The 17,103-nt window shown below is 43.4% G+C and overlaps 1 protein-coding gene across 1 annotated transcript in view; it reads left to right on the forward strand.

Annotated features, from left to right (window-relative positions):
- The window catches only part of LOC118373065 (argininosuccinate synthase-like), a 28,307-nt gene extending 12,416 nt beyond the window's left edge, over positions 1-15,891 (forward strand). Inside the window, exons 4-9 of the mRNA XM_052460671.1 lie at positions 129-193; positions 12,817-12,881; positions 13,147-13,175; positions 13,783-13,848; positions 15,711-15,770; positions 15,864-15,891. Coding sequence (XP_052316631.1) covers positions 129-193; positions 12,817-12,881; positions 13,147-13,175; positions 13,783-13,848; positions 15,711-15,770; positions 15,864-15,891 — 313 coding nt within the window. The remainder of the gene's footprint in view (positions 1-128; positions 194-12,816; positions 12,882-13,146; positions 13,176-13,782; positions 13,849-15,710; positions 15,771-15,863) is intronic.
- The last annotated feature ends 1,212 nt before the right edge of the window (positions 15,892-17,103 follow it).

The following is a 17,103-nucleotide window of genomic DNA, read 5'->3' on the forward strand; positions in this document are numbered from 1 at the left end:
TTGAGATTCCTTTACTGTCTTACGGCAGTGTTTTAAGCGAAGTGTGGGTGCATTCAGGCGAGAATACAGAAATTACTACTGTACTTAGTGAGAAAGTTTGCGAACAAATGGTTCCATTGTGGTCTCAGAGGGAGGCATGGAGTTGGGAGGATCGACATCGTGGAGAATTGCTTCATCGGGATGAAGTCCAGAGGTAAGGCAATGATGATAAATAAAGTTGTATTGAATAAATAACCTTAGCATTGCTGTGCGAGGGAGAGATGCTCAAAGTCTACTGCTGCAGCTGAGGAGGGGCAGGTATGTGTGAGATGGGAGCGAGCTGAGCAAACAGAGGGAGAGAGAGCTAAAGTAACGTTAGCCAAGGCTACTCGGCTACAGCCAAGACTAACTAACTTGTAGCAGCCGCAATGTTATCTATCATCCCATATAACCGTGCCTGTCTTTACTGGAGTAGCCTAGAGAATCTAGCTAGCTAGGCTAATTGAGGCAACATGCCGCAGTTTCTCCCAACCCCATTCAGATAAAACAGCCTACCTGTTGGTTCCTCCTGGTAGGCTACTTCTCATTTCGATAACTTTTAATTCCGTAATGTTATTCCATCTTGTATTGCATTAGTGAACTCTCACTCCACTTTCTACACAGTGAGCCATTTTGATTGGCCAACATAAACAACAAGCTACACACGTGAAGTCTGCGCACATCATAAAAACTACATTGAAAAAAGTTTGTCGTTTTATTAAATTAAACATTTAAAATGTCATGGAATATCCTTGATATTTTAATTTAATTTAGAAAAAGCCATTTCAGTGTTAAAATATATTTTTTTGCGTCTCACAAAAAAGTAAAATACCAAAATGTTCCTTCGGATATTCGAATAACCGTGTACATCCCTAATGCATTCACAGATAAGCTAAGTCATACAGTACCTACTCCATAAATGCTAACAGTCATGTCATTTCCATTTGTAAAGCTTTCTGCCACACTAGTGCTTTCAGGCAATTGCAGTCATTTTATCTCAGTGCTAAAAAGGGAAACTTGCTATTTCACTTGAATAAAAGTGTCATGGAGGACACAATGAACAAACAACATTATGTGCCTCTCTTTCCTTTCATAGGAAATGTGTTTCTAGTTTGCCTGTAAACTGAGACTCGGTTTGACCTGCATTCACTTAAATGCAGACAGCCCTCACATTTCTCTTTTTGCAGCCACGCATGCTCTCGCTCGCTCACACAAAGACACACAATCGTTCACGGATACACACTCCATCTTGGCAATCGTCCACTCCTCTGCATGACTTCTAATTCCCCTCTCTCCATCAAGAAAACTTCTCAGAAACCTCCCTTATTGTTTCTCTACCGGTGTCACTACAGCATGTTTAGGGGCTGTAAGGGGCCAATATGTTTGTGGCCCTGTACTATGTCAGACAGCATGTCACTCATTCCTCCAGTGGCCCCAGCTGCCTCCGCACTGCCATTCTACTCCTAACAATAACCGGACTGGCAAATTGACTCGCTAACACACTCCGCCTCTGGCACAGAGTGGCAGGTAGAAATTGGAAAATGGGAAGCCCACTTTTCTCCCCCTTGGCTTCACAAAAGATCAGAGCTTATCTTCTCCACAGAAATGGTAAGAGTGTGAGGTTTGACGGGGGTAAATAACTAGTACATATTGTGTTTGTTGGGGGAATAGGCCACAGTGTTTGCACAAAAGATGCCTGGAAGGATTGAATAGTTGACAGACAATGTGTAATTTATTTGAATGTCTTGGGGAGTGGGGTCAAGAAGGTGTTGGATGGAAATGGTTGTCAAGAATGTTGTCAGTTCTCAACAAAACATTCAATGATGTATGTAAGATGTGTACACCTGTCAACCCTTGTCTGAGCTCTGACCTCTCCACTATGTGGCGGATCATGTTGTACAGAGGATTTGTAGAGAACTTTATTGTGATGATTAAATGGTCTAAATGCTCAGTCCCCTCCTGTACTCCCTGTTCACCCGTATATGCAACAGTTTGGGTTGCCTGGCTCATTGCAAACTAATTTGCCAGCATTTTACGTAATTATGACATACATTGAAGGTTGTGCAATGTAACAAGAATATTTCGACTTAGGGATGCCACCCGTTAGATAAAATACGGAACGGTTCCGTATTTCACTGAAATAATAAACGTTTTGTTTTCAAAATGGTAGTTTCCGGATCATATTAATGACCAACGGCTCGTATTTCTGTATGTTATTAGGTTATCATTAAGTCTGATTTGGTAGAGCAGTATGACTGAGCAGCAGCAGGCCCGTAATCATTCATTCAAACAGCACTTTCATGCATTTTGCCATCAGCTCTTCGCAAGCACAGCGCTGTTTATAACTTCAAGCCTATCAGCCTAATGGCTGGTGTAACCAATGTGAAATGGCTAGCTAGTTAGCTGGGTGTGCTATAATACTGTTTCAAACGTCACTCGCTTGTAGATTTGGAGTAGTTATTCTCCTTGCGCTGCAAGGGCCGTGGCTTTTGTGAAGCGATGGGTAACGATGCTTCGAGTGTGGCTGTTGTCGACGTGTTCCTGGTTCGAGCCCAGGTAGGGGCGAGGGGGGGGACGGAAGCTATACTGTTACACTGCAATACTATAGTGCCTATAGGAACATCCAATAGTCAAAGGTATATGAAATACAAATGGTATAGAGAGAAATAGTCCTATAAATACTATATTAACTACAACCTAAAACCTCTTACCTTGGAATATTGAAGTCTCATGTTAAAAGGAACCACCAACTTTCATATGTTCTCATGTTCTGAGCAAGGAACTTAAACGTTAGCTTTTTACATGGCACATATTTTACATGGCACACATTTTTACATGGCACATATTACTTACTTCTCCAACACTTTGTTTTTGCATTATTTAAACCAAATTGAACATGTTTCATTATTTATTTGAAGCTAAATTGATTTTATTGATGTTTTATATTAAGTTAAAATAAGTGTTAATTACGTATTGTTGTAATTGTCATTATTACAAATCAAATAAAATAAATGAAAATCATCCGATTAATCGGTATCGGCTTTTTTGGTCCTCCAATAATTGGTATCGGCATTGAAAAATCAGAATCGGTGGACCTCCAATTTGCAGTGCCCCCCCCCCCACTTTACAACACTGCTACTGTGTTGCCATCTATGCATAGCCACTTTAATAACTCTACCTACATGTACATACTACCTCAATTAACCGGTACGCCCCTGTATATAATCTCACTATTGTTATAGAACTGCTGCTCTTTAACTAATTTGATTTAATTACTTGTTACTTTTGTCTCTTATTATTATCCATACTTTTTGAAACTGCATTGTTGGTTTAGGGCTCGTCAGTAAGCATTTCACTGACCTGTTGTATTTGGGGCATATGGCTAAGAAAAATGTGATTTGATTTTAAATTTATGCAACGTTTATAAATAATGCCTCAGGTTCTTAGAGTGGGGCATCAGCCTAATCTATTGAGTACAGAAAGATACAGATCGAATTAAATGTAGTATGGAGTTCTAGGACTGAATCACACCTTAAAATGACAATGCATGTTTTACACAAAAGTCTCAGCTGGGTCTAGGTTTTTAACAGTGTGTGGGAACTAAGTAGAGGTGCAAGCTCAGACAAACAGTCTAGTCCAGGGCTGTCCAACCCTCTTCCTGGAGATCTATAGTCCTGTGGGTTTTCAGTCCAACCCTAATTTAACACACCTGATTCTACTAATAAGCTGCTCAACAAGACCTTAACTAGCTGAATCAGATACGCTAAATTAGGGTTGGACTGAAAACCTACAGGACAGTAGATCTCCAGGAAGAGGGTTTGGAAGCCCTGGTCTAGCCCATCCCTGCCTCGAAACACAGGTCTGGGGAGCACCACATATCTGAGGTGAGTGTGAGAGAGAGAGAGTGGTCACAAAACACTGCACTAAATCACACACAAGCAAAGTGAGGCCTTTAATACAGGGGGTATACATACTGAATAGACTCGTACACATAAATGTATATATCCTTCACTACACACAAATGTGCATATATAGACCCATTACGCACGCTCTCATGTGCAACAAACATACACAGAGAGATTAGGAGTGTGTCCACTGTGATCCAGGGTGAAGGAATATCATGTGGTTGTCGCCAGGCATGGTGTTGGCACAGCGAAAGCTTGAGGATCACACTGGAACGAATCACTGTCAACACCTCCTCCCACTGGTCTGGTAACTAGGCCAACACAACAGGTACAAGCCATTGGGGCAGATGGGGGATACATATGTGCAGAGTTGTGTAAGGCACGAGATGAGTTAGGGAACACCCATGACCCCAAAAGTCTTAGAAGAAAGTTATGTCAAGGTCAAAGGTGGCTCACAGGTCCAAACTTGGCATTCTCCTGTCCTATTCGGTGTCCTGTGTGAATCTAAGTGTGCGTTCTCTAATTCTCTCCTTCTTTCTTTCTCTCTCTCTGAGGACCTGAGCCCTAGGACCATGCCCCAGGACTACCTGACATGATGACTCCTTGCTGTCCCCAGTCCACCTGACCATGCTGCTGCTCCACTTTCAACTGACCTGAGCCCTAGGACCATGCCCCAGGACTACCTGACATGATGTCTCCTTGCTGTCCCCAGTCCACCTGGCCATGCTGCTGCTCCGGTTTCAACTGTTCTGCCTTACTATTATTCGACCATGCTGGTCATTTATGAACATTTGAACATCTTGGCCATGTTCTGTTATAATCTCCACCCGGCACAGCCAGAAGAGGACTGGCCACCCCACATAGCCTGGTTCCTCTCTAGGTTTCTTCCTAGGTTTTGGCCTTTCTAGGGAGTTTTTCCTAGCCACCGTGCTTCTACACCTGCATTGCTTGCTGTTTGGGGTTTTAGGCTGGGTTTCTGTACAGCACTTTGAGATATCAGCTGATGTACGAAGGGCTATATAAATAAATACATTTGATTTGATTTGATTTGATAGGTGTAGTGGTCCAGGGTGATGAAGTAAAAGCCTGACTCCACCTTGTCAGACATATATGTTCTCTACACACACGCAGCCCTTTAACCAACAATGCAGGTAAGAAAAATAAGCGTTGAGAACATTTACTAAATATACTGAAGTACACAAATAAATAAAAATAAATTAAAAAGCAACAATAAAATAACAGTAACGTGGCTATATACAGGGGGTACCAGTACAGAGTCAATGTGCGTGGTACAGGTTAGTCGAGGTAATTGAGGTAATATGTACATGTAGGCAGAGGTAAAGTGACTATGTCCTTCTGTAGCTCAGTTGGTAGAGCATGGCGCTTGTAACGCCAGGGTAGTGGGTTCAATCCCCGGGACCACCCATACGTAGAATGTATGCACACATGACTGTAAGTCGCTTTGGATAAAAGCGTCTGCTAAATGGCATATATTATTATTATATTATTATAATAAATAGTAGCAGCAGCATATAAATGGGGGGGTCAACGCAAATAGTCCAGGTAGCCATTTGGTTTGCTGTTCAGGAGTCTTATAGCTTGGTGGTAGAAGCTGTTTAGAAGCCTTTTGGACCTTGGCACTCCTGTACCGTTTGCCATGTGGTAACAGAGAGAACAGTCTATGACTAAGGTGGCTGGAATCTTTGACAATTTTTAGGGCCTTCCTCTGACACCACCTGGTATAGAGGTCCTGGATGGCAGGAAGCTTGGCCCTAGTGATGTACTGGGCCGTACGCACTGCCCTCTGTAGTGCCTTGTGGTCGGAGGCCGAGCCAGTTGCCATACCAGGCGGTGATGCAACCAGTCAGAAAGCTCTTGATGGTGCAGCTGTAGAACTATGAGTACCTATGCCAAATATTTAAATTCTCCTGAGGGGGAATAGGCGTTGGCATCCCCTCTTCACAACTCTCGATGGTGCAAATAGCGTTCAATTGGAATTTAAAAGTTAACATCCAAGTGTTGCATTCAAGGTAAAAGTACATTTAAAGACTGCTGCTGTATCAAGAGGCAAATATGGATAATCATTTAACCAAATAAGTGATAACATACTTTGTGGGACTGAGGTGAGCTGTACCAATCCACGCCACTCGTCAGTCAGTATAGCTCAGTGTTCAACAGCCTGCTGTCATTTCATGCCCAACACTTGTTGTGGAGGCCATCCTCCTATAGAGTAACTTTGTCCCTTACCAACTTGTACACATTCAGTATAGAACCATCTTTCTAACCAAATAGACAGCAGTTGGTCAAAGTCAATAAAATGGCGTCTCTGTGAAAAATGTCCTAATATTGATGCTTCCATACTAGAGGTCGACCGATTATGATTTTTCAATGCCGATACTGATTATTGGAGGACAAAAAAAGACGATACCGATTAATCGTCTGGTTTTTAAAATATATTTGTAATAATGACAATTATACTGAATGAACACTTATTTTAACTTAATATAATACATCAAGAAAATCAATTTAGCCTCAAATAAATAATAAAACATGTTCAATTTGGTTTAAATAATGCAAAAACAAAGTGTCGGAGAAGAAAGTAAAAGTGCAATATGTGCCATGTAAGAAAGCTAACGTTTCAGTTCCTTGTTCAGAAAATGAGAACATATGAAAGCTGGTGGTTCCTTTTAACATGAGTCTTCAATATTCCCAGGTTAGAAGTTTTAGGTTGTAGTTATTATAGGAATTATACCATTTGTATTTCATATACTTTTGGTTGTTCTTATAGGCACTTTAGTATTGCCAGTGTAACAGTATAGCTTCCGTCCCTCTCCTCGCTCCTACCTGGGCTCGAACCAGGAACAAAACGTCAACAGCCATCCTCGAAGCAGCGTTACCCATGCAGAGCAAGGGGAACAACTACTCCAAGTCTCAGAGCAAGTGACGTTTGAAACGCTATTAGTATGCACCCCGCTAACTAGCTAGCCATTTCATATCACATCGTTACACCAGCCTAATCTCGGGAGTTGATAGGCTTGAAGTCATAAACAGCAGCGCTGCTGGCAAAAACGCACGAAAGTGCTGTTTGAATGAATGCTTTTGAGCCTGCTGGTGCCTACCATCGCTCAGTCAGACTGCTCTATCAAATCATAGACTTAGTTATAACGTAATAACACACAGAAATACGTGCCTTAGGTCATTAATATAGTCAAATCCGGAAACTATCATCTCGAAAACAAGACGTTTATTCTTTCAGTGAAATACGGAACTGTTCTGTATTTTATCTAACGGGTGGCATCCATAAGTTAAATATTCCTGTTACATTGTACAACCTTCAATGTTATGTCATAATTACGTAAAATTCTGGCAAATTAGTTCGCAATGAGCCAGGCGGCCCAAACTGTTGCATATACCCTGACTCTGCATGCAATGAACGCAAGAGAAGTGACAATTTCACCTGGTTAATATTGCCTGCTAACCTGTATTTCTTTTAGCTAAATATGCAGGTTTAAAAATACATACTTCTGTGTATTGATATTAAGAAAGGCACTGGTGTTTATGGTTAGGTACACGTTGGAGCAACGACAGTCCTTTTTCGCAAATGCGCACTGCATCGATTATATGCAGCGCAGGACACGCTAGATAAACTAGCAATATCATCAACCATGTGTAGTTATAACTAGTGATCATGATTGATTAAGTTTAATGCTAGTTAGCAACTTACCCTGGCTTCTTACTGCATTCACGTAAGGCAGGTGGTTACTGCCTTGTGAGGCAGGTGGTTAGAGCGTTGGACTAGTTAACCGTAAGGTTGCAAGATTGAATCCCTGACAAGATAAGGTAAAAATCTGTCGTTCTGCCCCTGAACAAGGCAGTTAACCCACCGTTCCTAGGCAGTCATTTAAAATAAGAATGTGTTCTTAACTTACTTGCCTAGTTAAATAAAGATTCAATCATTCAAAAAAATAATAATAATAATAAATAAATCAGCGTCCAAAATTACCGATTTCCGATTGTTATGAAAATTTGAAATCGGCCCTAATCAATCGACCTCTACTCCATACAGTGTCAAAGTACCACTAATGATTAAACTCTCAATACCACTAATGATTAAGTTACCGGGGTGATTGATAGAAGTCATGGTTACATGCAGGAAGTCACCAGAGTGCTGTGCATAGATTAGAGCCAATGTAATTGCAACAGAGTGGACTCCTGTATCTCCTATCAATGTCAGCTAAGCAGAGAACAACTTCCCCACCAATGGAGGCTGCTAAGGAGAGGACGGCTCATAATAATGGCTGGAATGGCGCGAATGTAATGGCATCAAACACATGGAAACCATGTTAAATGTATTTGATAACGTTCCACTTATTCCGCTCCAGCCATTACCAGGAGCCCATTCTCCCCAAATAAAGTGCCACCAACCACCTGTGTTGCCCACCACATAGTGAACGTGGGCCTGTAGCGAGCCCACAATATTTTATTGTAACTGCACAAAAATGCACAAAAAAATGCACAAAAATTGCCAGAGTAAAAGTAATCAAATATGTATTTTAAATAGACTATATCAAAGGATAGCCAGCAGCATACCACCCTGCATCCCACTGCTGGCTTGCTTCTGAAGCGAAGTAGGGTTGGTCCCTAGATGGGAGACCAGATGCTGCTGGAAGTGGTAATGGAGGGCCAGCAGGAAGCACTCTTTCCTCTGGTCTAAAAAACATCCCAATGCCACAGGGCAGTGATTGGGGACATTGCCTTGTGTAGGGTGCCGTCTTTCGGATAGGACGTTAAACAGGTGTCCTGGCTCCCTTTGGTCACTAAAGAGCCCATGGCACTTATCGTAAGAGTAGGGATGTTTACCCTGGAGTCATGGCTAAATTCCCAATTTGGCCCTCATACCATCACGGCAACCTAATCATACCCAGCTTACAATTGGCTCATTCATCTCCCCTGTAACTATTCCCCATGTCGTTGCTGTAAATTAGAATGTGTTCTCAGCCAACTTACCTGGTGTGGGAAAATAAGGGTAAAATAAAAAAGGATGGAGTGAGGGTCTTCCCTGCCTCTCCCTCCCAGTCATGCAGGTCTTCACATTTCTCCTTACATACTAACCCCTCGTTAACGTAGCTCGCTAGCTACAATACTCTTAGTAAAATCCAAAGATACTAGTAATTTGTGGTTAAACGTGAACTATGTTAGCGAGCTGCTACCTGACGCTAACATAGGCTGCCTAATCAATAGCCTTCTTTAATAACAGAAGACCAAATAACTAGCCAACTACTTGCATTTCAATATTCAATATTCAAAATCATAGTTAGGTTCTCTACTGAAAAACGTTTGCACTTACCTTCTTATTGTCAAACATCGTTCCTACTTCACCATCCCCTTGCCTTTCACCGTCAAAATCCGGTTTCCACTAGATAACACAACCACAAAGTAAAAATTGGCTTTAATGGTAAAAATAAAATAAAAATTAAGAAAACTACATTTAGCTTTTTGGTCTTGATTAAACGTTAGGGTTAGGCATAAGGTTACCAGTGTTGTTGGGGTTGTGTTTAATAAAAAATATACATTTTTTAAATAAACTGGGTTTAGCCATAATAATGATTCATTTGTGGCTGTGTTCACTAATGACGACCATGCTCATTGGCTAGAATTTTTACCTGTAATAAAATTATAGTTAAAGATTGCAGTTGCAAGAGCAAGATTCGTTTTTTTTTGTTGTCTAGAGAAATTAATGTGGGGATGCGATGTATTTATTAGAGCGCAGTAACTTCTAAGTCTTGACATGTATTAAGTATCTCTGCAAAACAAAAATCTCTGCTCTCGATTTTAATAGTGTGCGTGTGGCAATGATGTTGCGCTCCCTCAGTCACACCTGCAACGTGTTCAATGTGCGCGCTCCCGCTGCCTGTGCGCTCGAAGGAAACCATCCTCTGCTCGCTCGACCACATTTTACGTTCTCGAACACTGGCTCTCCAGTGTTTGCTTGTTCAAAGACGTTTCATCTTGTTCCACAGCGCCATCTCGCGCGCAATAGACTGATTTGACAGCATAAGGAAGCAATTTAAGTGTGTGTGCGTGCTGGGCCGTACGCCCAAAGGCATGTACCAGCTCAGCCGAGGTTGGGTTAATGCTTAGTCTTAACCCATCTAACCCTCTAGCAGATTTGGTCTAGAAACAGAGAAACTGTTTAAAAGATTAATGCCTGGAAATCACTGGCCTTTTGTCTGCCTAAATTGAACCGCAGTTTGTTTAGGTATAATATTATAACACTTAAAGGTTCACTTCTGAGTTTGGGATGCTGAAGATCAATTGGGTTAGAGGGCAGTTAAAACTGTTTTATCAGATGGTAACAGTGGAAATCTCCCAATTTTGTCCTCTTTGCCCTTGCAACAAAACCCAGACTTAGTGGCTCAGATTGCCACTTTTGAGGTTTAGATGATTATCAGGTTTGCTGTTCTCTTTTGGGCTGGCGGTGCTGTGTAAATGCTTCTCAATTTTCAGATGATGTTTGGGTCCCCCACCCCTTCTCACCTTCAGGTAGGCTACATCTAAGACAAGAATTGTAAAGGACAGAAAGGTACTCTTTTAACAACATGCAAAATAAAGTGCCCATCCACAGATGTGAAATCAAAGAGACTGAAGTATTGGAAAAGTATGAAGGGTTTCCACCACAGGAATATCATCCTTCAATCTGTCCTGATAATGCTGCCTATACATGCAAACCGTAGTTGATTAAACAGAGATGTCCCAGTGGTTTAGCATATTTGAATTGAATTATTAGAACAGGAAAACATATAAACTCTGCTCTTCTTTCCTCTGCTCCTGTCTCTTTTTTTGGCCTTCCCTTCTTCTCCTCTTTTACCTCAAGACAAACCGCTGAGTGACTGCTTCATTTCTCTTGTCACTCCTCCCTCTGTCCCCATCAACAGTGCAATAGAGGTAAATTGCAGGGTAGGGAGAGCCCAGGTCCTAGATTTGGGCAGGTGGGGGCTTCCTACCCTGTCATTTGACCACGACAGGCTCATTCTGACTGGGGTGAGATACAGTGGTGCTGGCCTTTCTGCCAGCCACAGGGGAGGAGGGTGAAGATGGCTGGTGCCTATTACAGCTGTCTGATTTGAGTTGGTCCTGGAAGGACGGATGATGAGGTTATCTTGGACACAGGAAACGCCATGGCCCTCTTCTGATAATCCCCCCCAAGTTCTGATGGAGTGGAAGACAAGGTATGCTTTATATGTCCACGCGAGATACAAATGTCTTCTGCTTTTTATCCAACCCCCCGATATGCATACATCCATCGGACAGTTTGTTAGGTACACCAATCTATACTGAAAAAATATATAAATACAAAACACAGATTTATTTACATCCCTGTTACTGAACATTTCTCCTTTGCCAAGATAATCCATCCACCTGACAGGTGTGGCATATCAAGAAGCTGATTAAACAGCATGATCATTACACAGGTGCACCTTGTGCTGGGAACAATAAAAGGCCACTCTAAAATGTGCAGTGTGGAATTGACATGGTGACTGCAGGAATGTCCACCAGAGCTGTTGCCAGAGAATTGAATGTTAATTTCTATTCCATAAACTGCTTTCAACGTCATTTTAGAGAACTTGGCAGTACGTCCAACCGGCCTCACAACTGGAGGCCACGTGTAACTACGCCAGCCCAGGACCTCCACATCAGTCCTCTTCACCTGCGGGATCGCCTGATGATAAATAGGTAAAGTTGTGCAAAATACATAACAATGTGTAGTACCCACCTGTCATGGATGATGAATGGCAGACAGCAGCGATTTTGTGCCAGAACACCTCACACAGTGGTGATCACGGTGATTGACAGGTGAGGAGTGACTGTGTCACTAGAAGTTGTGTGTTGTGTATCTCTGTGACTGAATGACTGGGCCAAGCTGCCAGTACGCCTGGCTCAGGTACAGCGAGAGGGCAGGGATGACAGCTGTGGCTGGATCCATCCACTCAGCCCTGTCCTGACTGTATGATACTCACCCCAGTGCAGACTCTGTGGAAAGAGAAAGGGTGAGCATGTTGTTATTGGGATGGAGATAGCTAGTGAGGTGGAAGGGCATGGAAAAGTGAGCGAGCCACCCCGTGGAGATGGCCTTATTTCCCTCTAACCCCCCACCCATCACCACCCTCATCCAGCTGCTCATCCAGCTGTACCCATATCTCTGGATATGGGTACAGTATAATCAGTTCAGTGCATATATGCGGTGTCTCCATTGTTTGCTCTGGTCACTTGCCCTTATCCTCCACTGACCCCACACCAACAATAAATGGACACTGGCTACAATGACATCAGAGATTAGAGCAGGGGTGTCAAGCTCAATTTCTGGAGGCTCCTCTCATCCCCAACACCCCCAGAGTCATTTCAGGCCCCTGACCCCCTGTGCCCTTTATGCCCCCTGGGCTGGCTCAGTGCTGACCAAAGCAAAGCCCCCATATGCCTCTTTCCATCTCCCTGCCACCGCTAATGGCATTTCCAGCCAATGGAGAGGAGAGCTCTGCTTTTAGGGCCAAAGCACAGGTTTCATTCTAGTTAAGCAGGGGGAGGTGTGCAACTGAGAGCTTGACCGCTCTCTCTCATACACACACGCACACAATCACTCTCACACGCACAAACTCACTCTCTGTCTCTCTCTCTCTCACACACACACACACATATTCCTGCTGGAAGTGTGGCTCAGGGGGACTTGACGTCAGGGTGACTGAGTGTTGGGTTGCACTAGAGGAGTCCTTAGAGGCACTATTCTGAGGTAACAGATGGGCTGAGTGTCCTGTGAAGGATCCCATTGTGGCCCAAAGTCCACCTGAAGAACCGCCCCGCTCTCACTCACATGCATCATTCCACCCTCCAACCCCAGGCTTAGACTGTAAGACCATGGCGTCCAGCTCCCTGTGTCTTCTCAACAATGTCATTAATACAGTGGTACGGCACCACACACACACTGCGTTGATCTGGGACAAATATCACAAAGTTGACTGCTAGGTGTTTGGCGGTCAATTAGACCACAGGGCCTTTCTGTGTATTCACCTTCTGGAAACCATCTTCCACAGCCATTCAACGTCTCATAGACGGCACTCATAAGATGGTAGTTAGTTAGACAGGGAGCTTTGTTTTGAGAGTTGATGATGGCATCTTCTTTTTTTTTCTTCCTGTCGCGTTTATTCTGTTGTTCTTTGATTTCCTCCAGTGCGGTGTGTCTCTGAAGGATGAGTGCAGGTCTTAGATTAGCAGCTTGGGCCCAGTGGAGGAGGAGCAGAGGGTGGGAGGGGGTCAGCGCTGCAGGTAGAAATGACTGTAATTACATAGAGCACATACACACTCTCTCTCACACCTTTACAAATACACACAGAGAAGGAGAAAGGACCGAGCCACAAGAGGCCTATATAATAGAAGATGTTCACAGGCACCATGGTTACATCACAGGAGTTGCTTACAAAAGAGTGGTTACAGATGGAAAAACATCAGGTTAAATCCATTTCCTCTACATTTAATCTACTTTGGAGTTGATACACAACTGGGATTTTGTCTACAAATGACTTGTGTGCCTGTTTGTCTGTGTATTTGTGGTTGTTTTTTCCTCTGAAATCACAAACATTAAGAGCAAATGCATTGAGACAAATCGATTTGACATTTTACATAGAGTGGAACATCAATGATACAATTATTCCTGTGGTTAATAATGTAATTCATCATCCTACGTCTCCTGTGGGCTAGACGGGTGTTGAATCACTTGTTCAGCTTAGAATGAGCAGTTGTATAAGCTATTTCCCAACCACATGAGCTTACACACTAACTTATCTTGTACCCCCAGTCTTTTCCCCAGTATGGACGTGCAGGGAGACTACGAACCGTGTGACGCCTCTGGATTCATCAAGATCAACGCTGTCAGGCCTGTGTCCAAAAAAGTTGAATATTTTCAAGAAGGCTTCTTGAGTGTTAACCACATGTTTTGTTGTCAATTAACTCATTCTCTGTCTCTCTCACTACAGGCTAAGGGAGCACCACCGTTTGTTTGCAGGGTGAAGCTCGCTCCAAGCACTAGGCAGTCGGACTTGGACCATCTTCTCTCTCTCTCCACTGTGTCTTCAGCAGCTTTAGACTTCCCAACATTTACTCTCTCACCCATCTTGCCTTTCCAGAGTAGTTCTCTAGTTGAATATCTCATATTAGGAGGTGTTACTATTACTGCCACACTTTAATGTTGTGTGAGAGTAAATTAAAATGCTTACATTGGTTCAGTATATTTGATGTGCTGTTTTGGCACAGAACAGTCATATCAGGCCTCATATGAGAAAAAGGACACACTTAAACTCATTTCAGTAATTCAGGGCTACATGTGTAAGACTTTGTTTGTAGATGTTCTGTGATGGGGTTGATGGTATCAGGGAATTATATGAAGCTGTTGTCTCATGGGAGGTTGGTTGGTTGCACTGGTGTGATTGGGCCTTGTTGCTAGACTAGCTGCCATCTACTGTAGTGGAAGTGATGAGGCTATTTCAGAGCTGTGATGGCACAGCTGGAGTGGAAGGAGAGGTCAATTGGCTGTAGATGTAGACCATGCTCAGCATGTGTGCTCTGTTCATCCAAGCTGCGTATGGACAGACAGCCTGGAAGGGTGCTCATACACTGAGTGTGCAAAACATTTCCATGACATAAACCTGACCAGGTGAAAGCTATGATCCCTTATTAATGTCACTTGTTAAATCCACATCAATCAGTGTAGATGAAGGGGAGGAGACAGGTTAAAGAAGGATTTTTAAGCCTTGTGACAAGGTATGGTAGTAGTGTCAGGCGCACCGGTTTGAGTGTGTCAAGAACTGCAACACTGCTGGGTTTTTCACGCTCAACAGTTTCCTGTGTGTATCAATAATAGTCCTCTACCCAAAGGACATCCAGATAAGTTGACACAACTGAGAAGCTTTGGAGTCAACATGGCCCAGCATCCCTGTGGAATTCTTTCGACACCTTGTAGAGTCAATACCCCAATGAATTATTGCAGTTAAATTATGACTTCTCTCTGAGTCTCTCCAGTGACATAGATGTGCGTGTCTCACTGCAGAATTAATGTTAAACGGTTGAATTTAAACAAACTGCTTTTAAAGTAAGTGTTTTTAAAGTAAGGCCGGCCTGAGGTAGACCCAGGATGGAGCCCTCCTGCTGGGCCTAATGGCCGGTGGTGGATCCACGGGTTCTTTCAGTCCCACCAGAACCCCTCAGCCCTGCTCAATTACACTGCAGGCGTCTCAGTCTGCCTGGTCAATTACCAGCTAGCCCTGGCATTTAGAGCCATGTGCATACGTTCAGCAGGTCGCCTGTAATCACTGGCCTTTGGGGTGGGGGGAGGGAGAAGGGGGGGAATTGCTTGTGCAGAAAATGAAGTATTCAGATTAGCCAGTGAAGCTGAAGGAGAAAGGATGGTATGGTAGTACGACTGTCACTCTCAATCTGTGGTCTGTTTGTGGGAGCTCAGTATAGCTCTGTGTAAGGGGAAGATGGTTCTGACCTTTCACCTTTTGTCTTACCCAAGTCATTAGCCATATAAATTATGCAGATTGACATCAGGTGAACATACTCAGCTAGATGTGTGTGAGAGAGCGAGAGTGGTGGAGAGCTGTGGTCAATGTGGCAGCAGTCAATGGTCGCTGTTCAGAGCAAAGAACATAAGCCTGTCCAAAGTTTGGATGACATCATGAGAATGACCTGGGATGTGTGTACCTTATGGATGTTGCACTGTGTTGTCTCATGTTCCAGTGCCAGCCAGCCCCCTGCTCCGCCTGCCTACGGCTCCCCAGCTACCTACGGCTCAGCCAGGTATGAAACCAGTGACACCTGACCAAGGGAATTAATCATCCTTGACCCTAAGTCAATTACCCCTCATTACCCACTCCGTTTTGGCCTCTCCAGGGTGCAGCGCCACAATGGGACGACATGAAAGTCAACAGCGTCACTGAATGGAGCCCTGTCTGTCTCTTCAGGAGCCGACCTTCACTCCCTGTCACTCTCGCAGCACACAAAAGCCACCATTGTTCCCAGGTTACTTTGGCCTCTTGAGACAGAGCCTCTACTGTTTTGTGACAGAGAGGGTACACTGGTGCAGGTGATTTGTCTCTGATGTAGCGAAGCTCGTGAACTACATGGACTCTAGTCCAATTTGTAGCTACAATGTATAAAATGTATTTCAAATTATATACGGTAGCAGTCAAAAGTTTGGACACCTACTCATTCAAGGGCTTTTCTTTATTTTTACTATTTTCTACATTGTAGAATAATAGTGAAGACATCAAAACTATGAAATAACACATGGAATTGTGTAGTAACCAAAAAAGTGTTAAACAAATCAAAATATATTTTAATTTCAATGTAGCCACTGATGACAGCTTTGCACACTCTTTGCCTTCTCTCAACCAGCTTCACCTGGAATGCTTTTCCAACAGACTTGAAGGAGTTCCCACATATGCTTAGCACTTGTTGGCTGCTTTTCCTTCACTCTGCGGTCCAACTCATCCCAAACCATCTCAATTGGGTTGAAGTCAGGTGATTGTGGAGGCCAGGTCATCTGATGCAGCACTCCATCACTCTCCTTCTTGGCCAAATAGCCCTTACACAGCCTGGAGGTGTGTTGGGTCATTGACCTGTTGTAAAACAAATGATGGTCCCACTAAGCGCTAACCAGATGGGATGGTGCATCGCTGCAGAATACCCCCCCCCCCCCCCACCCCACCATAACACCTCCTCCACGCTTCACAGTGGGAACCACACATATGGAGATCATCCGTTCACCTACGTTGTGTCTCACAGAGTCACGGCGGTTGGTACCAAAACTCTCAAGTTTGGACTCATCAGACCAAAGGACAGATTTCCATCAGTCCATCAACCATGAAGGCCTGGTTCACACAGTCTCCTCTGAACAGTTGATGTTGAGATGTCTGTTACTTGAACTCTGTGAAGCATTTATTTGGGCTGCAATTTCTGAGGCTGATAACTGTAATGAACTTGTCTTCTGCAGCAGAGGTAACTCTGTGTCTTCCTTTCCTGTGGTGGTTCTCATGAGAGCCAGTTTCATCATAGCACTTGATGGTTTTTGCTACTGCACTTGAAGAAACTTTCACAGTTCTTGAAATGTTCCAGATTGACTGACCTTCAT

Source organism: Oncorhynchus keta, chromosome 13 (assembly GCF_023373465.1).
Source record: "Oncorhynchus keta strain PuntledgeMale-10-30-2019 chromosome 13, Oket_V2, whole genome shotgun sequence".
NCBI lineage: Eukaryota > Metazoa > Chordata > Actinopteri > Salmoniformes > Salmonidae > Oncorhynchus > Oncorhynchus keta.